The sequence below is a fragment of the Vicia villosa genome, linkage group LG4, assembly GCF_029867415.1.
Source record: "Vicia villosa cultivar HV-30 ecotype Madison, WI linkage group LG4, Vvil1.0, whole genome shotgun sequence".
In the NCBI taxonomy this organism is placed as follows: Eukaryota; Viridiplantae; Streptophyta; class Magnoliopsida; order Fabales; family Fabaceae; genus Vicia; species Vicia villosa.
The window spans coordinates 38,816,833-38,843,164 of NC_081183.1; the positions used below are offsets into that span (position 1 = coordinate 38,816,833).

The window sequence follows — 26,332 nt, forward strand, 5'->3', positions numbered from 1 at the left end:
GTTTTAGGCCCAATTCAATCAATACTAATTCTATAAATTGACTGGCCTATACCTAGTTTTAAGTGGAAATGATATTTGTGTTTTTAGGGTTATAGGATTCCTTATTTGTTAGTTGTGCTGTAAGTTCCATATGTGTGCATTCACAAACCTGTAGGTGTTGAATGCTGATTTAATCTCCGAAGCTGTTAAGCAAGGAGAGTAGTGTCGTTCTCATAAGCTTTTAAGCATTGAGAATTGTGTGTTTTGGAAGAGTGTCTTCTACGATCTATTGTTTGTGTTGTTTAATGTCACGGGTTTGTGACTGAGGGGATTTGAGGAGGGCCTCATACCTAGGTGAGTCTTAGGTAGAAGTCATCGGAAGGGTAGTGATTAAGTGAGGAGTTATAAACGGGGGAGTTTAACTCTGAATTGATACTATCGGATATTGATGAAGGTTATGAAAACACTTGGAAAGGGGGGGTTTGAATAAGTGGTTTCTTTTGCAATATAAAAATGACACGATATTTTTATCCTGATTCGGTATAACTTAACTACTCCAGTCCACCCGTCAAGGTGATTTCGCCTCTCTCCGTCGAGGACTTAATCCATTAATAAAAAACTGATTACAACAATCCACGGAGGAAACAACCAACGTCTTCTTGAGAATCTTAACCACAACTTGGTTACTCAAGGAATACAAACTTTAACTTCTTGAGAATCTTAACCACAACTTGGTTACTCAAGAAAAAATTACAAACTGATTCTCTAACAAGTGATCTTAAATGCTTCTTAATCTAAGCTGTATCACAACTGTGATTTTTCACTAAGTTTTGGTACAATGAAGATGAACTTAAAATGATACTATGAACAATAATATTTTCTTTCAGTATAAGTGTTCAAGTATGAAATCTTTTCTTTTAGCGTGCTTGCATGTATCTTGCTTGTATTGTCTATATCATGTATGAGCTCTCTTGTGTTGTCTATTTTCTTTTTCAAATGATCTTCTATTTATAGCAATTTGAAGATTTCGTCCAATACTAGATAATAGGCTAGCTTAGCTTTTCTTGTTTGTGTGTTATCTTGGATAAACTTGCTTTCCACGCTTCTTGAGACTTGTTACTAAATATGCTTTTAGCCGTTAATAATCATTATGTCTCCAACGGTAATCTTTCTTCTATTAGAGTATTTTATCTTGTATTTCTTCAAGAAAACTTCTTTCCGACTTTGTAGAAATAATGTCTATCAGAATTATGCTTCAGCGGTTGGTGCTTTAAGAAGTTTCTTCATTAGAACTTCTTTTAGACTTCAGCGTGACTTTTCTTTATATTGTTCATTTTAGCATTGTATGTAGTCCAAGTTCTAATGGTACTTGTTTTGCTTGAACTTTAGCACATGTTAGAACTTCTTCTGAAATAAGAGATATAGGATTAGAGTATCATATTTAATTATACAAAATTTATTTAATTGTTATCATCAAAACACTAAGATAAGATTAGAACCAAACTATGTTCTAACAATTGATTTCATCCCTGGCTTGGTAGCCCTCAGAGTAGGAAGGTTGTTCCAAACAAGGTAAATTATTCCTTGTGTTATTTATCTTTCTGCACTGTTATCATTACTGCTGCTGTCTTGTTCCATAATTGTGATCAACATATATATTTGTGTCGTGACATCTCATTCGACATCACATATTTGATACCATAATTTCACTTCCAATTTGGAAGTAATGGAGATATGTTATTTTTCTCCTTCGATGCAACCATCATCATAAAAAATAAGTCTTTTCCAATGAGGGATAACTTCTTTCATTCTTATTTCCTCACCTAGTTCTATATTTTTAGTAATAATAGGCGCACACAGGAGACCATACGTTTTAGAAATAGTAAAACCACACTTTACGCTATCGGAACCTACAACTTCACCTCGTTTAGCCTCGTAAAAAATATAGTTCAACCCGGCCCAAGACACATTGCCGATCAATTGAGAATAAAGTATGTTGTCCTTGAATCGATGTTCCAACACCGTAATGCTCCGACCAAATGTTGTTTGTCTCTCATTGTGTTGGTTTTTAATCATGAGATTTATAGATTCCCAATCTCGACACAAGTCACCCTTGCTATTAGCCAACCAATTTTTCAAACTAGCATGTGCCGACACGACTCTATTGCTGGTTGTATTCCCAAGGTGTCTGCCATTATCATTCCATGCACATACAAACTTCCCCTTCACCTTATCAAGAATGGTGTTTTCAACATATTTCAATAAATCAGGATACCTTTCACACACTTTCTGAAATTGAATGATATAATCGGCGTATAATTCTTTTGTCGAAGAATTTGTAATCCGACTCCATGCGTCCATTATTTGTTCAACAACCACACCGGCCTTCATTGATTTCCCATATTCGGTCTCTACTTGTTTCGTCCCTACCATCGGTTTAACCTTACTTCTCACATTACATGTTATGTGATATCGACAAAGTAATGCGTTATAAGAAGGAAATACCCTTGCCACCCTATTCATCAACGCGGTATCATGGTCCGTAACAATTGCCTTAGGCATCTCGACTTGTTCCTTCAAAAGTGATCGACACACTTCTAATGCCCATGTAAAATTATCCATTTTTTTTGCACTCCAAAAAAGCAAAACCAACCGCATATGTCTTCTCGGTATAGGTGTTTACCAGTGATTTCTGAAAAATAACCGCTAGTCCTCCAAAGTGTTTAAACAATCTGGTTACTCGCAGGATCGACTAGATTGATCCTAGGACATTGTCGAATAGTGTTTTAGTAATTTGATTCATGTTCAATAATCTTTCTAATTTGCAGAAATATACAACTTTCTAATGTAAAGTGCAATAAATAAATGACTTTGAAATGAAATAAAGCAACTGTATAAACAAATAACTTTTACGTATAACTTTGCATTGAACAAATAGCATAGACATATGTAAATATGATATTCTTCACACATACATTGTTTTAGCAAAGACTTTTTTCTCTCGCGCCGGTACTTCGAGTAATTTTGTGAATTTTCTGTATATTGATTCGAACGTATCAAACTAAACAATAGTGCTCCTATTTATACTACTTCGACCCTAACGGTCTCTACATAGATCTTTGCCACGTTCGATATTTCAAGCGCTCACTTCATTTCAGATGTTCCCACGCGTCCGCTAAGCAAAACCGTTCCATTTGAAATTCAAATCTTCCTGCTTTAGCGTTTCGATCATGTTAGCGCTTCCGTCGAAGGACACTTGTAAATATGATGAAAACTACTCTTGGTCGAATAATACTTCTTCCAAGGAGAAAAATCCTTAACTAGCTCTATGAGAACTATTTCTTCATCATAATCCAACACTTCAAGGTATCACGATCTGCTAGTCAAAATCTTCAGCTAACAAATTTCCCCTAATAAATGGCTATTTCGAATTCATGCAGGGATAGACTTATCTTGTAACTCTAGATTTTGACCGCTCTTTAGTTCTACAGTAGTAACTGTCAATCAATCGTGGTTTACTTTTTCAAAACGTTTCATCGAGATGTGCATGCAGTTATTATTCATCATAACTTCCCACTCTCGAGAAATTTAAACAGTAAGTTCACAGCTGTCCTTTAAAACGGATGGCATGTGACCCAAGACTTCTGAAAAATCTAACCTACTCTTCGTAAGCTGACTCTATAAAGACCCATCATTACCTCAAATTTCTCTTTTTCACGCAACTCTATCTTCAACCTTCCCTCTTCCTCACAATCTCTGTAACTCTGTTCCAGAAACCCTCTTTCCATATCAAAACCTAAAAATCACAATGCCTTCTGATAAGCAATCAAAGAAATTAAAGAAAACCACAGACATTGGCTCTTCCAAGAGTTCCGGCCTTCACACTACTCCAACAAGCAAGATCGTGACTACTGGAAATCGGGAAAACATCACAACCCTAAAACTTACGAAAGAGAAAAGAATTATCATGGCTTCTCAGGTAATGATTCCATCTCTTCTCTCTGAAAGTACATTAGGGTTCTTAGGACCGTTAGCCCTAGAAAGTCATTTGGGAAATGCGTAAAAATTCTCCCATGTCACTCTGACATAAAACCCATAGTGAACAAAACCATTCCTTCTAAGAAAAAAGGTTCAACTCAGCAATCTGCTGATTCCACTAGGGAAACGAGAGAAGCTTTCCAATTAGACTATATCACGAATAACTTTAGGCCATTTTGTTCTTGTCCATCCTTAGACAAATCATATTTATCTTGGCTAGATAAAGTTGAAACCCAAAAAGCTTCGCTTTGGAAAGAATTAGGTATTTTCGACCTTATTCAAATGTCAAGATTAGGATTTAGCTATTGTCAACCTTTGTAGTTATCTAGCTTGTACTATTGGGATAGCACATATAACACTTTCCACCTCCCATGTGGAATGATAACTCCCACACTTTTCGACATAGTTGATATTTATGGACTTCCCCCAACAGGAGAAACTTTCGACCCTTATCAAGATAGCGAGAACTTAATCGGATTTACCGTCAAGAATGCTACTTTTAGTTCCTACACCAGTCTGTACCATACTCAAGAAGAAACTGTCTCTAATACAGAACATATAGCATTCTTAGGTTTATGGTTATCTAAGTTCGTCTTTTGTTGTAAATCCTTGCAAGTTGCAAAGAGGTTTCTGACACTTGCTAATCAATTGCATGCTGGTCGAAAAATATGTTTAAGTGAACTTCTCTTAGCAGGCTTATATGAGAGTTTAGGGTCTGCGAGTGATAAATTACAAAACTATAAACTTGGCACCAACTTGCTTCTGTCTGGACCTTATTGGCTCCTTCAACTGTGGCTTAATTCTACTTTTGAACCTTCTTTGTCAACACGTGGACAAGTTAATGAAAACAACCCAGATATAAAGAATAGAACAAGCGAAGGTACCAGACTTCTTCGGTTAACTCCTGCTGACGAGGATACAAATTTGTAAGCCTCTCTCACCCAATACACCTTAATGTTTTCGTCATGTCACACCTTTACTCCTTCGATGGCTCCATTCGCCAATTGAATTCATGGTCCATCTTGGTTTACTGCTTCACTTGAAGATGTCGTCAAACAAAGTGACACCACAATTGAAAATATATGGCGTGCATTCTTGTTTCCTCGATTGCTGGTCTTTAGAATCCTGCCAGTAAAAAGCCATGTATGCTTGTTGGCTTATCAACCTAACTTCGTCTCCAGACAATTTGGGTTATGCCAACTTATCCCTGTTTCCCTTTTTCAAAGAAAATGTGATCTATGTGTTGCGAGCACTATTTGGGCAGCTCGAGATATTGCAGCACACCAACAATGTTATGCATATTTTGCTGAATTCCAATTGATAGCGTACCAGCCAACATTCTATTCCACAACAGGGTTCGACCAATGGTAGACGAACTTCTATTTTTAGAATATGTTCACCACTGAAGAAATTGAAGCCAATCTAACGAAAGCTTTTTCATCTTTGCAGGACCAATCTTACAAAGGTAAAATCACACATTGCAAAGAAATCCAAGCATTCTAGAAGTACTTTGAAACTATCTATAATCCTACCCAGATTCTTCGAACGGTTTGTGATGCAACCCCTATTCTCAAAGAAAAGTTTGAAAAACAAATTTCTAAAAGAAAGACTCTTCAAGTCGTGAAACCCGAATTTAGATATGACTTAGCTTTTGAGTTTGAGCCACCCCAATTTCCAAACTTACCTAGTGCAGATTTTGCTTTATCATTCTTTCCCCTTATCCAACTTGGTTTGTATGTGGGGATCTCTTTAAAGAGTTGACGAATGATCGACAAAAACCTTCTAAAAGAGTAATTGCAACCAAACATACCTTAGACAGTTTCAAAGACTTCCTTCAATTCGACTTGGATGCAGTGAGGATTACCTCTCTAGTGGGTCAAGGTGTTGAATGTTTGGATTTCATGGTTTTACACCCTTTCAACTTACTAATCTTTATCATATTGCATGTTTCGACCAAATTATTTTCTTTTCAGCCATCGAAAGGAAAATACCGAGAAAGGACAAACTTGCAGCTAAAACTGCTTCGGGCATGACCACTTCTTCGAGTCAAGGAGTTCCAGTTGTCAAGGTTGCTTCCAAAACAACGAAAAAATCAAAGGTATTTAATGATACCGTCTTTTATTTCTTTCCAATCTCTAACAACCATCGTTTTTTCCTTTTTCAGGGTAGTGGCAAACCTCATTTGACACCAAACAAAAGGAAAAAGTCCAGTAGTGATGCTGCCGTTGTCGAAGAACATGAAGAGATTGCTTCTCCCAAACCAAAAGAGAAGAAACAAAAGAAACACAAAGCAACCGTATCTTCTTACCAAGATACAAACCTTGCTAATGTTAAACTCAAAATCGTTCCTCCTCCTCCCAGAGAAACTCAACCTCAGCCTTCTGGCAACTTGGTTTTGGAGCACATTGGGAGCAATGCTTCTGAACCTGATGTTCAACCGGTAAGAATTTCTTATTATTCTTCGTTTGACGAAATGACGAGTTTCTTTTCTATACTAAAATTCTTCTCTTTAGGAAAAAATCATGACTACTACTGCTGCCAACCAAGGTGATCCCTCAGATGAAGGAAACCAACCTCTACCCTAAAGCAATGTTGCTCAAAACAAAGGATCTTCAACTGGGGAACCATTGCTCAAACAGACTAACACTCAACAATAGCAAGAGATTTCTTCTCTCGGAGAAGACCTGGACAGAGATTTGGTACACGCAGAAGAAGCCAACTCGGGAGGTGAGGACTCTGAAGAGACTCCTAACAATCTTCCTCTTCATGCCAGTTTTCCCATAGATTATGATGATAATCTATCCACTGAGGACGTTGAACAAACTTTCGATCATAATGAAAGAATGATTGAGGAAGAGACAGAACCTGAAATGAACAAAGATCCTATCGTCGAAACGGCTGCTGCAAACACCTCACAACCCAATCCTGTTCAAACTGCTGCAACCCAAGATCCAAACTTGCCACTTACGGAAGAGGAAATGACTACTCTGAAGCATAAAGACCCTCTTAGATACATGAAACTAATGATGGCTCAGAGGGAATCCTTTTCTGATAAGAGTATGTCTGGGGCTTCGACTCCTTCTGGCACTAGTGCATCTGAAACATCTTATGATGATCTCTTGAAGCAAGTGAAAGAGTCTGTTTTTGAAGTTGACTTTTTCGAGAAATTGAAGACAAAAGTAAGTGCTGGCTCAAACATCAAAAAGTTGATAGGCAAGATTAACATCACTGCTTGCCCTAGTGATGTAAGCGAAACCCTCATCGATATTCAAAATCTAATTGATCAGGTTCAAGCAGAACGAAACAGAGAAGTGGACACTACTACGCAAATCAAGTCAATCGAACGCGCAAAATCTACTGAATTCGACGAAGCACTTGTCGCCTATTGTCGCTACCGCGAAAAATGGATCAGAGTCGCCACTAATATATTCATCCCATCGCGGGAAAGGAATATCAGAAAACCTAACTCAGAATAAGAACAAGGTCTTTCGACCAGAGAACAGGGTACGGGAGTCGGTTACGCAAGGGGAAGGTGCTAGCACCCCTCACGCCCATCGTACTCGATGGTATCCACCTATGTTTGTTTCTATCTAAAGGGTGTATCTATGTATAAAACCTAAATGCGAATGCATGCAAAAGAAATACGGGGAAAAGAAGGAATTATTTACAAGTGTGCTCGCTTAGGCCCCGCGACCCAATGCCTACGTATCCCTTACCAGGAATCAGAGCGACCGTAGTTCGGCTCCATAGTTTCCATTTGTTTTGTGTTTTTTAGTTGAACAACGGTTAAGGTCACAATCCACGATGCTCGACCTTTGGAGACTTATACGCCTACTTTTGGAAAGGACTTAACTTGTTCTTAAGCGCCTAACAAGGCAAAAGAAAAGCAAAAGTTTGGTTTGTGTCTTTCATTGTAATTCCACGATGACGAAGACCCTCTACAGGGCTTCGCATCGCTTCCTTACTCTGTTTTAAGTCAAAGCCTTTATTAATCATTTTGAATGTTTTCTGGTTGAGTATTTTTTAAGGGAGATTTACTTTGCGACTTAGATCACACCAAGAAAAAGAGTTTTGTTTTTGACTATTTAGAGAATGCACATCGAGGTCTACACCACAATCGATTCTCTAAATAACGGATAAGAAATACATCGAAATCTACATTCCAATCATTTCTTTTCCGTTTAGTAGAAAAGAACGTACATCGGGGCCTACACCCCAATCATTTCTTTTCTACTATGTGAGAAAGAACGTACATCGGGGCCTACGCCCCAATCATTTCTTTCTCACTACACATCAGAAAAGGTCACAGTGTGATCTTTGTCAGGTTTTTTTATTAAGTATTTTAGAGTTGAAAAAGAAAAAGAAATGAAAGAGGGGCACTAACCTATTCTCTAATCTAAGGTTATGCACTAAAACCTATTAAAGATCTAAACTAGAATCTAAGGGAAAGTCTACCTAAAGTTATCATGTTAATGGAATATGTTCTAAAAGGAGCAAACAAATGATATTGACAAAATAGGCCCAAAATATGGCCAAAAAGCTAAGCAACAAGATTACACAACAATTATACAAAGATAGCATGAAAATGATACAAAAGCAATAGAGAAGCAATTCAAATATTAGTACAAAATTATTCTAAAAAATACTACTATTTTTATGAGTTTTATTGGTGTTAAGAGAATTCTATCTCAAGTCTAAATTGCACTTAAAGAACCTAAATTCTAATAAGTCTAAACTAGTATTTTTATTGTTTTTTATGCCAATTTTTATCAACACAACTAGAACCGAAAAATGTCAAAATATCTACATGTTTTTATTCCTTTTTTATGTTGCTAAGGGAACTCTTTATTACCTAAAAAATAGAACAAAGATTATGTCAAAAATCTACATCTAAAAAGGAAAACATGGAAACAGGGGTGAGAGCCTGAAAACAGGGGGTGTAGCCCAGCACAGTATTGGCCCAAAGTGTTGTTTTTGTTCAATTTTCTATAGCACAAACGTGACATGGGCCAAACAGCATTCTCATGGCCCAAGAGCTTGTTCCAATCCAAGGCTTTTTCAGCATCCAGTTTTTTTACTCAAATTCTAATTAAAAAAAAAGAAGAAAATTGAATTAAAAATAATTGAATAATAGAAAGGGATTAGGGTTCTTGGAAACTCACCTCTCCTCTATCTCTCTCGACGGCGAATCAAGCTCCCATCTCCGGTGCGATCTTTTCCGGGTAGAGCTCCAAAAACGGCCTCTCACTCTTCTCCGATCTTCTTCCGTTCGTCTCCGTTAGCAAAAATCGCGTCGCCGTCCCCATATCTCCACCTCAAACGCCCTCTCACCAATCTCCGACGAAGCTTCCACAGTATTGCGGTGATGAGAATTCCAAAGCCAATTCGGCTCTATCTTTCTTCTCCGTTTCAGATTCGCGCTGCGTTATTGGTACGATTGAATTTCGTGTATGACGACGAAGCCGTGAGGTGGTTATTACTCGTGAATGATGAGTATCACTGTACTATCGATCCTGCAGCTTACACGATGTTGCAACTTACGAGGTGCGTTGAAGATGTCTCACGAAGGAATTGAAGAGTTATGTGATGATGATTGATGAAGATGAAGCAGGTATTTGAAGATTTGATTCTGTTTTCTTGGAGATTGTTGAATTCAGAAGATTGGAGGAGATGAAGTTTGTGAAGAGTGGAAGAAGATGGATGAAGTTGCAGAGAGTGGAAGATGATGATGAAGGTACGAAGAAGATTGGAGGTTGCTCTATGAATTCGGTGAAGGAATTTGGTTGAAGGTTGGTGGCGGTTCTTGGTGGAAAATCGGTTACAGGTTTGTTACTCTTTTTGTTATTGATCTTTTCTTCAATTTCTGATTCTCAACCTCTTGTTCTTCTCCTTGGATTCAGAGCTGATGAAGATGGTGATGATGAAGAGTGTGTGAGTGGATTCAGAATTGTGGAGGTTCTGAAGAGGTTGAAGTGATGATGATGATGGTGATTTGAAGGTGATCAAGTGGTGAATGAGAGTCCAGAAAAATGCTGAATGGAGAGGGAGCTCTGTTATATAGAGGTTGAAGGAGATTTGAGGTTAGTTCATCTCTGATTTTTCAGTTTGTTACTTTCGTTACCTCTGTTTCTCCATTCTGTTATATTCTGTTAGTTTAGTAACTGAATCGGTTATGCTGTTAGTTGGTGGTTGTTAGTTACCAATCTGTTGGAGGGTTCTGTTAGGAAAGTTATAAGATGGTGGTTATTCAATTGGGCAGTTAGTTGAGAGTTTGTTAAGTTTAGTTGGTAATGATAGCTGGGAAATAGTGAGAAGGGCTGAGTTATTCTTACAATGAAAAAGGTTAGAAAAAGTTGGAAAAGTTTGGTAAAACTGTTAGTCAGTTATATAAAAAACAGTTAGGGTCTGTGTGTTTGGAACTGAACCATGGATTAGTGTATGAACTGGGTTATGGTGCAGGGACCTATTTTCTTTGCGTTGCCGCAGCATGTTTTGGTTCGAACCGGTTTCTGTTTTGCCTTTTTGCATTGATTCTCTTTGATTGAATTTGGTTTCTTTTTCTGAATTTGAAATATTTTCTTCTGAATCATGTAGGCAGCTCTGGTTTTGATGCGAGTTTCGAGTGGCAAGCTGAACTGTTATGACTCCCTCCGATGTGAACCGTTTTTTCTGGTTTACTAATGCAGCAGTGGTTTTTTATGTGAAGTGCAGGCGGTTCTCTTCTTTTTGTGCAGGTTCAGCCTTCATCTGAACTGGGACAAAATGCATGCCACTCACAGGTAGAAAACCGATCGGGCCGAAGCAACAGGGACTTCAAGATGAAGGATAGACTCATGTTCATGTGGTTTTTTTATTTTTATTCTTCAGAATGTAAACTTTGAGATGAAACTTGTTGTAAATGGGATGGATGTTTTTTCTTATATCATTGTAATCCTTTTGAACGTAACGATATATTCCCAATATTCACTGCAATTCTCTTTCAAAATTTGCACTAGCATGCCTTGTTGTTAGCTCTTGAGAAGTTACACACAAACATTTGAGAACCGTGGCTTTATTCCCATTATGTTTGAGTTTCAATCAACTTTAAGTTTCAATGGACATAATCCAATCCACCACAATAATGCCTTGAAAGATCCACTTGCAAATTCAAATAAAACTTGGTCCACTTATTAAATCTTCACCTTCAAACTTCCATTGAAGTAACAAGTACTTATGAGAACCACAAATTGTATTGATCCAAATGAATGAACAAGTCAATTCTCTATGCCCTTTTGTTTGTATTTCAAACCACCACCACAATAATGCATTGAGGAATCATTGAAGAGATTTTGATATACAAGCCAATTACTTCTTAGCTGAACCTCAGCAAACTTAAACATTCCAGATGATATGCTTCTCAGGTAACTCATATCACAGGCTACAAATCAATGAGACAGTGACCAAAATGAATCCATAAACCTAATGCGCTTCAGTAGATGAACTGTTACCACGTTCAAGTGTGATGAATAGGAATCTTTATTTCCTTGTGACATACAGAGGAATAAACTCTGATTCCAGCCCTTAGTAGATTTTGAAGAATGATAACCTTGTGACTTGATGAAGGATAAACTCTCAATAACCAATGAATCAAAACCTCAGCTCCACAAATCTTGATTGATGAATGAACCAGTCAAGACAATCTTAGGTTATGATTATAGCCCCAAAGCGACAGAGAAACCATACTCTTCAAGACCCTTGATCCCCTGCCAAATTTATTCATTAATGATGTATGTTATGTCAATGACCTAACGAGGTATATACATGAATGCAAAATCTAAGCCAGTTAGAAATAAATATGTGGGCAAATTTTGGGGTGCAACAGCTGCCCCTATTTAATCGTCTTAAACCTGAAGGCGAGATTGGCGTTAGCCTTTCGAACATTCGAGGTGGAAGAAGATTAAATACTAAAGTACCAGAAAATTTGCGCTCAGGGTAACAGATGGATGACTTTTCTTCTTTTTTTTTGGACGCCTCTACTTAACAAGCTTCAGCAAGTAACAATATGATAGTCCCGTAGGATTTCCTTAAAAGAAGGAAGAATTTGTGATGCCTATTTGCAACAGGTAAGTGCAAGAGATTGGTTTACCAGGACACTTTTTTGGGAGTATACGACAAACGTCCACAACTCGAAGGTTAGGACACTCACGACTAAAAGTCGAAAACTTAGAGCCCACAACTCAAAGATTGAAAGACTCACGACTCGAGGTCGGAAACCTAAAACTCACAACTCAACGGTTGGAATCTCAGAACTCTCAAATCAACGGTTGAAAAAAAGAAAAAAAAAAAAAAAGGACTCACAACTCGACGGTTGGACAACAAAGGACTCACAACTCAACGGTTGGAATCTTCACGACAAAAGGTCGGAAACTCACGACTCGAGGTCGGAAAACAAAGGACTCACAACACAAGGGTTGGAAAACTGATGACTCGAAGGTCGGGAACTCACGACTCGAGGTCGGAAAACAAAGGACTCACAACTCGACGGTTGGAATCTCCATGACGAAAAGTCACAAACTCACGACTCTAGGTCGGAAAACAAGGGACTCGCAACTCGATGGTTGGAATCTTCTTAGATCTGAAGGGGTATGCCGATAACCACCGGACTTGAACGGGGAGGACTAAACAATATTAGACCTGACCGAAGGATGCCCATAACCACGGGACTTGAAAGGGATGCCAATAATCATTGGACTTGACTGCAAGAAGACTAGTAATGACTAGACTCTTATTGGAGATGTTATCAAACACTGTATTTGCAAGGAAACATTGACGCTTGCGAAGCATAAGAATTACATGGATCCCTCAGGCCAAAGGCGGGTGTAATTCTACAAAAGTGACAATCACTTGAATTGCCACACACAAAGTATGGTTTATCCAAATGATTGATCTCTGCAAATGGGAAATAACCAATGAAACAATGATCTTGATGAAGAAAGACTTTGTATTCAATCCACACTGGAGAGAGAAAATGAGACTTCTTCTGGGGATATATTATATTGTGCCCTTGGAGCGTACACAAACTGGCTTATGCATTGATGCATGTTTGAATTTTTCTTTAGCGTAATGCTCCATTCTCATGGAAATGCTACGCATTTTTGTAGATGCAATGTGAATGCAATGATTACTATATGCAATGCGCCAGATAAAGGCGATAGTGTGATAGAGAAGCAAAATCATTGGGGTCCCTTCGGGGAGTATTCCATTGAATTTCATCTTTGACCTCGGGAGAGGTAAACACCAGGGAGAATCCCCTTAGTGTTAAGAATTCTGTGGGGGTGCCAATAAACATTGGACTTTGACTTGCGGGATACACTTCTGATTGTTGACTTGAAGAAAATTTTGACTTCTCACCATGTGCCATAGCTCGAAGAATTTTTAGCTTGAGGAGATTCCCTCAATTCACCATGTTGGGGATGAGAAATATTGATGAGGAACCCTTGTTGGGAGGATTGGGACAACTCGAGGAGAAATAAACTCCTATGCTTGAAAAATGGAACAAACTCTCAGGAGAAATAAACTCCTACACTCGGGGAGAGAATGAATTCTCAGGAGAAATAAACTCCTATGCTCGGGGAGTGACTTTTCTAGGAGAAATAAACTCCTATGCTTAGGAATGGAATTAAATCTCAGGAGAAATAAACTCCTATGCTTGGGGGGAGAGTAACTTTAGGCATCTTGCTGGGGAAAAGAATTATGATACTTCTCCTTTTTGTGATGGCCAACTGCACTTTACAAGTGAATGATGGTTCCCAAAAGATTGTGCCCCAGGCTGACTGGATTTGAGAGAGATTCCTCGATTGGATTGCCCCAGATTAAGTGGATTGGAGAGATCACACTTCGACTTGATTGCCCCTGATTGGTTGAATTTGAGAGGTTAAACCTCGAATTAATTGCCCCAGATAGGCTGAACTCACGAGAGAGATCCCTCGTCGTGATTGCCCCTGATTATGCGCATCTTATCAGACTCCTTTAGTTTACTTCCCTTAAGATCCCACAAATCATGGAAGTAACTTTACCATACTCAAAAGAGTATTCAAAACTTTTAGGGTAATCAAACAAATAGAGTATCCACTGCTCCTGCTCAACGGAGTATTCAAACAACTTGCTTTGATCTCTGAAATGATAGATTTTTGCTTTACGGAGTTCTCAAGTCTTTTTACTTTGAAATGATCCAGCTCTTTATGGATTCTCATCATGGAAACTTCCTTGATGTTTAAGCAAATGTTCTGTATGCAAAAGAATATTAATTCTAGACAATTCTAATACAAAGCCTATGCTAGTCTTGAAGTTTAAAACTTTTTATGAAATGAGGTTACAACCTCTTGTGAATGGAATGCAAAGCGGGCATACAATACCAACATACATGTGTTACGCTTCATTGAGAGTCAGTAAACACTATCTCATTGGAGTGCGTTTTCGAAATAAACCCTACTTCAATTAGGACTTTTAAGGGTTGTAACTTGGCCGGGTTCATGGTTTTTTGAAACAAAGGATTTTTAGGCTCAAAATTATTTAGTGCCCACCCCCTTCGTGATGTTCTCCACTCCTAAGTTCAGTTAACTCAACATGAGTGCTCGTCCCTCACCAGGAATTTTTTTGAAATGGTTGAGGAATCAATGAGGTATTTCGGACATGGCAGTCGCTCACCTTTTATTCTTTAGATTTATCGTCACACGATTTTGTTCTTGCTTTATTTTCACCATTATTTTTCTTTTTATGTCTATATTTTTCTTTCATCATTTTTCTTTTCATTCATTTTTTTGCTTGCCTTTTTTTTTGAACAAGTCGTGTGACCTCACATTGTCTTTGATTCATTGGAAGTGATTTCGACTGCTTCATTCCATGGTTGATGAAGGATTACCATTGTGGTATCGTCATCTTTTGTCATCTTGATAGATGAAGGATAACCATCACGATTTTTTATTTTCCTCAACCTTTGGAAGGATAACCATTGTTGTATCCTTGAATGTATATCATTTGGTGAGTTTTGAACACTCGATCAAGTTAAATGAACACTACCCTGCCCCAGGGTTAAAAATAAGGGTTTTTTCTGATCAGAAAAGAAACTCCTACTTCAAGGCTCAAAGGGGTTGACGAGGGTCTATCTCCCTTATATCTCCGGTGTTTGGGGATTTGAAACAATGCCTGTACATCATCAGTAGGGTTTTATTCAAAGACACACAATTAGGGATTTTGCATTTTTTTTTCATCATTCTCCCTCTGCTCGTTGCCTAAGCAGGATATTAGTAAAGTTGGTATCGTAATGCCAAAAAGATTTTTTTGAGTGAAAACGAATGGATTACTTCAAGACAAACATAAACAATGTATTATGATTTTCATTCGAAAATTAACAAGTTTTTACATGCTAGCAATGCTTAAACAAACAAAGAAAGATTACAAATGAAAATGCAGTAGAGAACCAAATGAATGACCATTATTGAGGAGACTTGACTCCGTACGGACTTATTGATCTTGAATACTTTCTGCAGTTCCTTCCAAAAACTTCAGATTACTTCAAAAGGAAATTTCAACGAAGTCACCCAAGAGTTGTAATTATTATTTTCTTTTTACTCTTTTTTTACTTTAGGGATTTGAGCAATGCGAGTGAGGCAATGCTCAAGATAAGAGTACGTCTTGCTTATCCCTCGTGCGGGAGCCCCAAGCATATTTGTTGAAGAAGTATTTGCCATCAAACATGGAGGAACCTTGCGTGGTTACCAAATTTAGAGAGACTACTTGTTGCAAAGAGAGCTCAAACACCAACTAAAACACCAATCTCCACGGATACAATTGAGCATAAGAACCTTGAGAATGAGAGATGCTTCTACAAAACATTCTTGATTTCCCTTTTTTGAAAAGATTCTGACAAAGTTGCTCGAGAATTTGTGGGGCTTTTATTATTATCATACCAACCAGTTCAAACAAGGAAATAGCCTTTCACAAAATAGGAAGTACTGAAATGAGAATACGGAAATGAAATGATGTTTGCCATAGTTGAGGAGACTTGACTCCGTATGGCCTTATTGCTTCAGAAGACTCACTGAGTCAACAGAGAACTTCAATCTTGGCCCTCGGGTATGAAAGTGATAGCCTTGGAATCAATCAGGTCTTGAACCTTATCTTTGAATGGTTGGCAATCTTCAATCGAATGGCCAGGTGCCCCAGCATGGTAGCCACAACTAACATTAGGGTCAAATCCCACATGATACGGGAAATGAACAGGCTTTGGTTGCTTGGGTTGCTTTGGTTCTACCAAGGAAAGATTGATCAAGTGGGAAAGCAGCTTATCACGAGTCATAGGAATGGGATCGTACACTCTTTTTGGCCTTCTATGCCTCTTTCTACCTTGTGGGTGACGATTGTGTTGATAATTCCGCCTTTGTGGCACATACTGACCTGATTGATCCTTTGGGATAAGCTTCTGTTGAACAAATTGAGTGGGAGGCTGATTGAGAGTTGCAACACAAATTTGTGGGTCATCCTGAACAGGAGTTACTTCCACTGCTTCATGACAAGAGATATGATCAGGAGAATAATCAGGAGATTCCACTTCATAATCAGAAACTGCATTGGTCTCTTCATTCATTTGCTTGTGGAATTCAGAAGGAGTACCAAAAACTTGGACATTACCATTCCTAATACCATGCTCCATTCGTTCTCCGACGAGAACCAATTCTGCAAAATCAGAGGCTTTACATGCAGCCAAACATTGGTAGTACGGACTTTCCATCACATCCTTGAACATATCAATGAGCTCTTTCTCTAAGAGCGGAGGTTGAACTTTAGCCGCTAATTCTCTCCATCTTCGGGCATATTCTCTGAATGATTCGTCAGTTTTCTGAGTCAAAGCATGGAGTTGCATTCTGGTTGGAGCCATGTTACTGTTGTGCTTGTAACGCTTGACAAAGGCTTCTGCTAGTTCTTTCCAAGCTCGGACATTGGTTCTTTCGAGTTGATTATACCACTCAAGAGATGTGCCACTGAGGCTATCCTGAAAGAAATGCATTAACAGCTTGTCATTCTCAGCATAAGGAGCCATTTTGTTGCAAAATGCCTTGACATGAGCTATCGGACACGTGGTACCCTTGTACTTCTCGAAGTTGGGGACTTTGAACTTAGCAGGGATCTTGATACCAGGCACTAGGCACAAACCAGCAGCGTCTAAATCAATAGAGTCACGACCCTCCATGGCTTTCAACCTTTCATCCAGAAGGTGGAACCTTTTGTCAAACTCGTCAATCGGGAACCTGAAGGCTTCAAGTTCTGAATTATTCTCCTGATGCGAAGTCTCTTTAACGGGAATTGGAATCTCAACAGTATTTCTAACATTCTGATTCACAAGACCTTCTCCTGTGTTGAGATTAACATTTTCATCCGGTCTCTGAAGAACCTGTCTCACTTCTTCATGTCTAAAAGCAAGGGCTTGAATAGCCTCCATACAATGATTCAGGTTAATCCCCATTTCTGTCCTCATCTGAGTTAAGTCCTCACGGAGTTGTTCCATCATTAATCTTCAAGCACGTAGCGGTGAGAAGTCAATTTGTTGTTGAAGTCAAAATCTGAATAGAAAGGGCCCCCATAAGCTTCTGATCGAACCATGAAATGCATGATAGTATGAATGCATGTTTCATTTCTAAGGGATCCTAAAGCCTTTTCACACTTTTATTTCTTTTTTATTCTCTTTTTTTTGTATATAGTATCTTTTCTTTCTTTTTTTCATCTTTTCTATTTTTCTACTTTTTCGTTTCCTCTTTTTTTGGAAATAGACTTTAGAATCCCCCACAAATGAAGTGGATACAGTAATGATGGTATGCAATGCAAAAGCATGGGATCAAGGTCCATATAATCTGAATAACCATTGTACAATCCTCTGAATAATTGATATATGTCAGATGTCATGAGATCAAAATTTCGGCATAGGTACCACAAAACCATAAGAACAATAGTCACCATCTGAACAGAATAGTCACCAACGGTACCTGTCATGTATATCCCTCCCCACTCACGGGTGTAGTCTAGGTCAGGGTAGGTCAAAATGGCAACCAGCGTTATCAGTCCTCCTGAGGCACCAATGTTGTTGCATCTACATGCCAACAATGATACCCCATTTGGACCTCGACTGGGCGTGGGTCTCATGATCGCACTAGACAAGACCTGACATCTCATCGGCGTCATGACTATCCACTCTATCCTAGGTATCCTATGTGTCACTCTGGCCTGGGTATTGGGCCTTTTACCTCATAGAACATCCCACCCAACCTGCAAAACAGAACAGAAGACCCCAAGGAATACAGAATATAATCCATATGCATGATGTGCAAACAGAAATAAACATGATATGCAAGCAGAAGAATAAACATGCAAACATATATACAAGGTATAGACATAAAAACAAATAAACACCCAGTAAATAAACAAACAAACGCAGGCTAGGATCGACTCGCTAAGAATGGACCAGCACTGGTCTATCACATCCCCAGCAGAGTCGCCAGCTGTCGCTACCGCGAAAAATGGATCAGAGTCGCCACTAATATATTCATCCCATCGCGGGAAAGGAATATCAGAAAACCTAACTCAGAATAAGAACAAGGTCTTTCGACCAGAGAACAGGGTACGGGAGTCGGTTACGCAAGGGGAAGGTGCTAGCACCCCTCACGCCCATCGTACTCGATGGTATCCACCTATGTTTGTTTCTATCTAAAGGGTGTATCTATGTATAAAACCTAAATGCGAATGCATGCAAAAGAAATACGGGGAAAAGAAGGAATTATTTACAAGTGTGCTCGCTTAGGCCCCGCGACCCAATGCCTACGTATCCCTTACCAGGAATCAGAGCGACCGTAGTTCGGCTCCATAGTTTCCATTTGTTTTGTGTTTTTTAGTTGAGCAGCGGTTAAGGTCACAATCCACGATGCTCGACCTTTGGAGACTTATACGCCTACTTTTGGAAAGGACTTAACTTGTTCTTAAGCGCCTAACAAGGCAAAAGAAAAGCAAAAGTTTGGTTTGTGTCTTTCATTGTAATTCCACGATGACGAAGACCCTCTACAGGGCTTCGCATCGCTTCCTTACTCTGTTTTAAGTCAAAGCCTTTATTAATCATTTTGAATGTTTTCTGGTTGAGTATTTTTTAAGGGAGATTTACTTTGCGACTTAGATCACACCAAGAAAAAGAGTTTTGTTTTTGACTATTTAGAGAATGCACATCGAGGTCTACACCACAATCGATTCTCTAAATAACGGATAAGAAATACATCGAAATCTACATTCCAATCATTTCTTTTCCGTTTAGTAGAAAAGAACGTACATCGGGGCCTACACCCCAATCATTTCTTTTCTACTATGTGAGAAAGAACGTACATCGGGGCCTACGCCCCAATCATTTCTTTCTCACTACACATCAGAAAAGGTCACAGTGTGATCTTTGTCAGGTTTTTTTATTAAGTATTTTAGAGTTGAAAAAGAAAAAGAAATGAAAGAGGGGCACTAACCTATTCTCTAATCTAAGGTTATGCACTAAAACCTATTAAAGATCTAAACTAGAATCTAAGGGAAAGTCTACCTAAAGTTATCATGTTAATGGAATATGTTCTAAAAGGAGCAAACAAATGATATTGACAAAATAGGCCCAAAATATGGCCAAAAAGCTAAGCAACAAGATTACACAACAATTATACAAAGATAGCATGAAAATGATACAAAAGCAATAGAGAAGCAATTCAAATATTAGTACAAAATTATTCTAAAAAATACTACTATTTTTATGAGTTTTATTGGTGTTAAGAGAATTCTATCTCAAGTCTAAATTGCACTTAAAGAACCTAAATTCTAATAAGTCTAAACTAGTATTTTTATTGTTTTTTATGCCAATTTTTATCAACACAACTAGAACCGAAAAATGTCAAAATATCTACATGTTTTTATTCCTTTTTTATGTTGCTAAGGGAACTCTTTATTACCTAAAAAATAGAACAAAGATTATGTCAAAAATCTACATCTAAAAAGGAAAACATGGAAACAGGGGTGAGAGCCTGAAAACAGGGGGTGTAGCCCAGCACAGTATTGGCCCAAAGTGTTGTTTTTGTTCAATTTTCTATAGCACAAACGTGACATGGGCCAAACAGCATTCTCATGGCCCAAGAGCTTGTTCCAATCTAAGGCTTTTTCAGCATCCAGTTTTTTTACTCAAATTCTAATTAAAAAAAAAGAAGAAAATTGAATTAAAAATAATTGAATAATAGAAAGGGATTAGGGTTCTTGGAAACTCACCTCTCCTCTATCTCTCTCGACGGCGAATCAAGCTCCCATCTCCGGTGCGATCTTTTCCGGGTAGAGCTCCAAAAACGGCCTCTCACTCTTCTCCGATCTTCTTCCGTTCGTCTCCGTTAGCAAAAATCGCGTCGCCGTCCCCATATCTCCACCTCAAACGCCCTCTCACCAATCTCCGACGAAGCTTCCACAGTATTGCGGTGATGAGAATTCCAAAGCCAATTCGGCTCTATCTTTCTTCTCCGTTTCAGATTCGCGCTGCGTTATTGGTACGATTGAATTTCGTGTATGACGACGAAGCCGTGAGGTGGTTATTACTCGTGAATGATGAGTATCACTGTACTATCGATCCTGCAGCTTACACGATGTTGCAACTTACGAGGTGCGTTGAAGATGTCTCACGAAGGAATTGAAGAGTTATGTGATGATGATTGATGAAGATGAAGCAGGTATTTGAAGATTTGATTCTGTTTTCTTGGAGATTGTTGAATTCAGAAGATTGGAGGAGATGAAGTTTGTGAAGAGTGGAAGAAGATGGATGAAGTTGCAGAGAGTGGAAGATGATGATGAAGGTACGAAGAAGATTGGAGGTTGCTCTATGAATTCGGTGAAGGAATTTGGTTGAAGGTTGGTGGCGGTTCTTGGTGGAAAATCGGTTACAGGTTTGTTACTCTTTTTGTTATTGATCTTTTCTTCAATTTCTGATTCTCAACCTCTTGTTCTTCTCCTTGGATTCAGAGCTGATGAAGATGGTGATGATGAAGAGTGTGTGAGTGGATTCAGAATTGTGGAGGTTCTGAAGAGGTTGAAGTGATGATGATGATGGTGATTTGAAGGTGATCAAGTGGTGAATGAGAGTCCAGAAAAATGCTGAATGGAGAGGGAGCTCTGTTATATAGAGGTTGAAGGAGATTTGAGGTTAGTTCATCTCTGATTTTTCAGTTTGTTACTTTCGTTACCTCTGTTTCTCCATTCTGTTATATTCTGTTAGTTTAGTAACTGAATCGGTTATGCTGTTAGTTGGTGGTTGTTAGTTACCAATCTGTTGGAGGGTTCTGTTAGGAAAGTTATAAGATGGTGGTTATTCAATTGGGCAGTTAGTTGAGAGTTTGTTAAGTTTAGTTGGTAATGATAGCTGGGAAATAGTGAGAAGGGCTGAGTTATTCTTACAATGAAAAAGGTTAGAAAAAGTTGGAAAAGTTTGGTAAAACTGTTAGTCAGTTATATAAAAAACAGTTAGGGTCTGTGTGTTTGGAACTGAACCATGGATTAGTGTATGAACTGGGTTATGGTGCAGGGACCTATTTTCTTTGCGTTGCCGCAGCATGTTTTGGTTCGAACCGGTTTCTGTTTTGCCTTTTTGCATTGATTCTCTTTGATTGAATTTGGTTTCTTTTTCTGAATTTGAAATATTTTCTTCTGAATCATGTAGGCAGCTCTGGTTTTGATGCGAGTTTCGAGTGGCAAGCTGAACTGTTATGACTCCCTCCGATGTGAACCGTTTTTTCTGGTTTACTAATGCAGCAGTGGTTTTTTATGTGAAGTGCAGGCGGTTCTCTTCTTTTTGTGCAGGTTCAGCCTTCATCTGAACTGGGACAAAATGCATGCCACTCACAGGTAGAAAACCGATCGGGCCGAAGCAACAGGGACTTCAAGATGAAGGATAGACTCATGTTCATGTGGTTTTTTTATTTTTATTCTTCAGAATGTAAACTTTGAGATGAAACTTGTTGTAAATGGGATGGATGTTTTTTCTTATATCATTGTAATCCTTTTGAACGTAACGATATATTCCCAATATTCACTGCAATTCTCTTTCAAAATTTGCACTAGCATGCCTTGTTGTTAGCTCTTGAGAAGTTACACACAAACATTTGAGAACCGTGGCTTTATTCCCATTATGTTTGAGTTTCAATCAACTTTAAGTTTCAATGGACATAATCCAATCCACCACAATAATGCCTTGAAAGATCCACTTGCAAATTCAAATAAAACTTGGTCCACTTATTAAATCTTCACCTTCAAACTTCCATTGAAGTAACAAGTACTTATGAGAACCACAAATTGTATTGATCCAAATGAATGAACAAGTCAATTCTCTATGCCCTTTTGTTTGTATTTCAAACCACCACCACAATAATGCATTGAGGAATCATTGAAGAGATTTTGATATACAAGCCAATTACTTCTTAGCTGAACCTCAGCAAACTTAAACATTCCAGATGATATGCTTCTCAGGTAACTCATATCACAGGCTACAAATCAATGAGACAGTGACCAAAATGAATCCATAAACCTAATGCGCTTCAGTAGATGAACTGTTACCACGTTCAAGTGTGATGAATAGGAATCTTTATTTCCTTGTGACATACAGAGGAATAAACTCTGATTCCAGCCCTTAGTAGATTTTGAAGAATGATAACCTTGTGACTTGATGAAGGATAAACTCTCAATAACCAATGAATCAAAACCTCAGCTCCACAAATCTTGATTGATGAATGAACCAGTCAAGACAATCTTAGGTTATGATTATAGCCCCAAAGCGACAGAGAAACCATACTCTTCAAGACCCTTGATCCCCTGCCAAATTTATTCATTAATGATGTATGTTATGTCAATGACCTAACGAGGTATATACATGAATGCAAAATCTAAGCCAGTTAGAAATAAATATGTGGGCAAATTTTGGGGTGCAACACCTATGAAGCCTCTAAGAAATTGCTTGATGCCCAGCAATTAGCACAAACTAAATTCAACAATTATGTTTCTTCTATTAAACTCTGGGAATCTCAAATTGAAGAGCTGAAATAGAAAATCTCCGAAGCAAAGAAAGAGCAAGCTTCTATTCAAATCTTGGATAGCACAGAAGCAGATAAGTTGGCAAAGCAAAGCGTCGAACATGTTAAAAAGGATACTGCCATGGATGCGGAGGTTGTTCGACTAAAGGAGATCCAAGTAGCTGCCCAATACAAAATGGGTTTGGCGAAGATCAAGTATCAACGAATGAAGGCCTCCGTTCCCTTTTAATCTTTTTATTACTTTTGTTTGTAATTCTCTTTAAGACAAAATTTGTATTTTTTGCAATGCTGAATATATCCATTTAATCATTACCCTTAACTACAATAATTACCTCTATATTATGAACAATTATAACGTTAGGTATTCCCTATGGTCACTGAAATTCGATTAGACTTTTGGGTGCCCCAAGCAAGTAACTGTCAATTAATTATGACACGTTTTCCCAAATGTCTACTCAATCCTCGAGTGTGTCGGTCGTGTAATGATTTAGTTTTAACTTCCAAGGTGCAAATGCGGCGGACTATACAACTCCCCTTAGGGATGTAACACGTGGCCCACCACCACTGCTCTTGCGTAATTAACCCCAACATGGGTTACTCCTATATAAGCCTCTTAATCTTTTCCATTTTGTTATTCCAAACCAACAATAGCTTCTCTCTCTCTCTTAAACAAAACAAACTCTTTTGCTTTCTTCATCATGTCTTCCCTTAACACAGAAAACATTCCTCACATCATCAAAGAAAGAATTCTTTCTCCCATTGATTTTGATGAACAAAAGATTAACCTTACTCTTATGTTTGCAAAGCAGAACTTAGAGTATTACCTAACCATCTTGGATGGACCTATCTATCCATCTGTTCTAGCCAACTTCTAGAGAAATGCAATTGTCCATAGGGATCGTGAGGGCAGAGAAGCTACCCACTCCAACATCTTTGGTTTCCCTATCACCATCACTACGAAGCTAATTTCAAGAGTGATGAAGTGTGAAGCCAATGCAGCCCGCATTGCTGAATATGATAGCAAGCTTATCTCTGACGTTATGAGGGTGGTATTTACTGACCCTAACAAAGCATTTATTGCATTTATAGGCAGGATCTGGCATCAAGTTTTGGTTTTTAATTTTCGTCCCAAAAAGGAAGACCAAGACCGAATAATGCATGAAGATCTTAGATTCTTATTCCCTCTCCTTCGCATGGAAAAAATTAACATACCTCTTGCTATCTTCAATTATCTTAAGGAAACGATCATGGATTCACACCAAGATGGGGTCCTCTTCATTCCTTATGGAAGACTTCTGACTCAAATCTTCATCAAGACGGGAGTGATCAGGAAGATGCGTACAGCAGGGTTGTCAAGTTTCCTTGCAACAGAGTCTGGAGGAAAAATAGATCTAGAGAGGTTGCGTTTCGGACGTGACTGAAATTGTTTTCTAGGGTCCTTTTTATTAATGATGATGCATCCTTAGTTCTATGCATCACTTTTTGTATTTCTACGTAATATGTAGCCATTTTGGCAAAAATGAATATTTTGAAATGAAATATATGTTCGCCATTTTAGCTTATAATGCTAACTTCTGATACCTAAGTTGTTGCGATCTTAACCTCATACATAAATGGCTTATATCTTTTTAAATATTTCCCATTTACTTTTAGGATCCTTCGATCCTCTACTAATTCTTCTATCTCATAAGCATTATTTGAAAATGCTTTCAAAATTCGAAATGGTCCTTCCCAGTATGGATACCATTTTCTAAGAGCCTTATTCTTTTTATCCATAGGTAATATAACTTTCCAAACAAAATCATTTATCATAAAAGTTTTACCTTTGACCTTCTTGTTATATGCTCTTACTACCCTCTCCTTCTGTCTCCTTAAGACTTCTAACGCGCTCAACCTTTCTTCGTCCAATTCTGTCAACTCATTCATCATCATCTCCCAGTATAGGTTGTATAGGAACTCTCCTTGATTTTGGATCCGCACTGATTGCAAGTAGATTTCGACAGGTAGAACTGCGTCATGTCCAAACGTTAACTGGAAAGGTGTGATGTTTGTCGCTTCTTTGGGAGAGGTTCGACAAGCCCAAAGCACTTGATCTAATGTCTTGTGCCAATTTTTTTTGCTTTGTTCCTACATGCTTCTTTATCAACCCAATGATTACTTTGTTTGCTGCTTCGACTTGTCCATTTGCTTGAGCATAGTAAGGTGTGGATGTCAGCAACTTGAATCCCATTTCTTTTGAGAATTCTAGCATCTTTCGACCAGTAAATACTAATCCTTGATCTGTTGTTATATTTTCTGGGATTCTGAATCTATACAATATTTGTCTTTGGATGAAATCTATGACCGTTTCCTGGTCTACATTTACCAATGGCACTGCTTCGACCCATTTGGTAAAATAGTCAATTCCAACAAGAATGTACTTTTGACCTTAAGACGAAGTAGGTCGAATTTCACCAATTAAATCTAAAGCACAACCCCTAAAAGGCCATGGCTTGATAATTGCGTGAAGCTCACTTGCAGGAGAATGTTGGATTTCTGCATGTATTTGACATTCTTGACATCCTTTAGCAAACTCTATACAATCCTTCAGCATGGTAGGCCAATATATCCCATATCTTAAAAGCAACCATTTCATTTTATGGCCTGCTTGATGTGCCCCACATGTTCCACTATGAACGCTGGATAATGCCAAGTATGCTTCATTCTCCCCCAAACATATTAATAAAATACCTTCAGGAGTCTTCTTGAATAATTCGTTTCCCATCAAAACATTGCTTTTCCTCTTACTTCAACCAATTCTTCTAGCTTTTCCTTTGAGATTTTATATCCTGACGCTATTTGTGCTAAATCATTAGCCTCTTGATTTTTAATCCTAGGGACATGCTTTATGTCTACATATTCGAATTTTTTAAGCAACCTGTTCGCAATAACGAAATACATGATCAGGTTTTCCTTGATGCACTTATATTCCTTCGTCATTTGCTTGATTACCAATTCTGAGTCACCCTTGATTTCGACCCTAGTTGCCCCCAATTCCAACAAAGCTTCAAGTCCTGCGATTAAGGCTTCGTATTCTGCCTCATTGTTTGAGCAAGAGGGTCTTTCGATTCTATACTTGAGTTTTGTTGGAATTCCTTCTGGAGAAATGAGTAGAATCCCAACTCCACTACCCTCTTTATGGGTGGAACTGTCGAAGAACAATCTCTAAG

General features: G+C 38.3%; 1 protein-coding gene across 1 annotated transcript; it reads right to left on the minus strand.

Annotated features, from left to right (window-relative positions):
- Positions 1–1,716: 1,716 nt before the first annotated feature.
- LOC131597095 (uncharacterized) lies at positions 1,717–2,412 on the minus strand. The gene has a single exon (XM_058869808.1). The coding sequence runs from the start codon at positions 2,410–2,412 to the stop codon at positions 1,717–1,719; it is 696 nt and encodes a 231-aa protein (XP_058725791.1).
- Positions 2,413–26,332: the final 23,920 nt, after the last annotated feature.

Excerpts from the sequence above, each read along its gene's own strand:
- LOC131597095 (XM_058869808.1), bottom strand. The coding sequence starts at position 2,412 with ATGGTAGGGACGAAACAAGTAGAGACCGAATATGGGAAATCAATGAAG.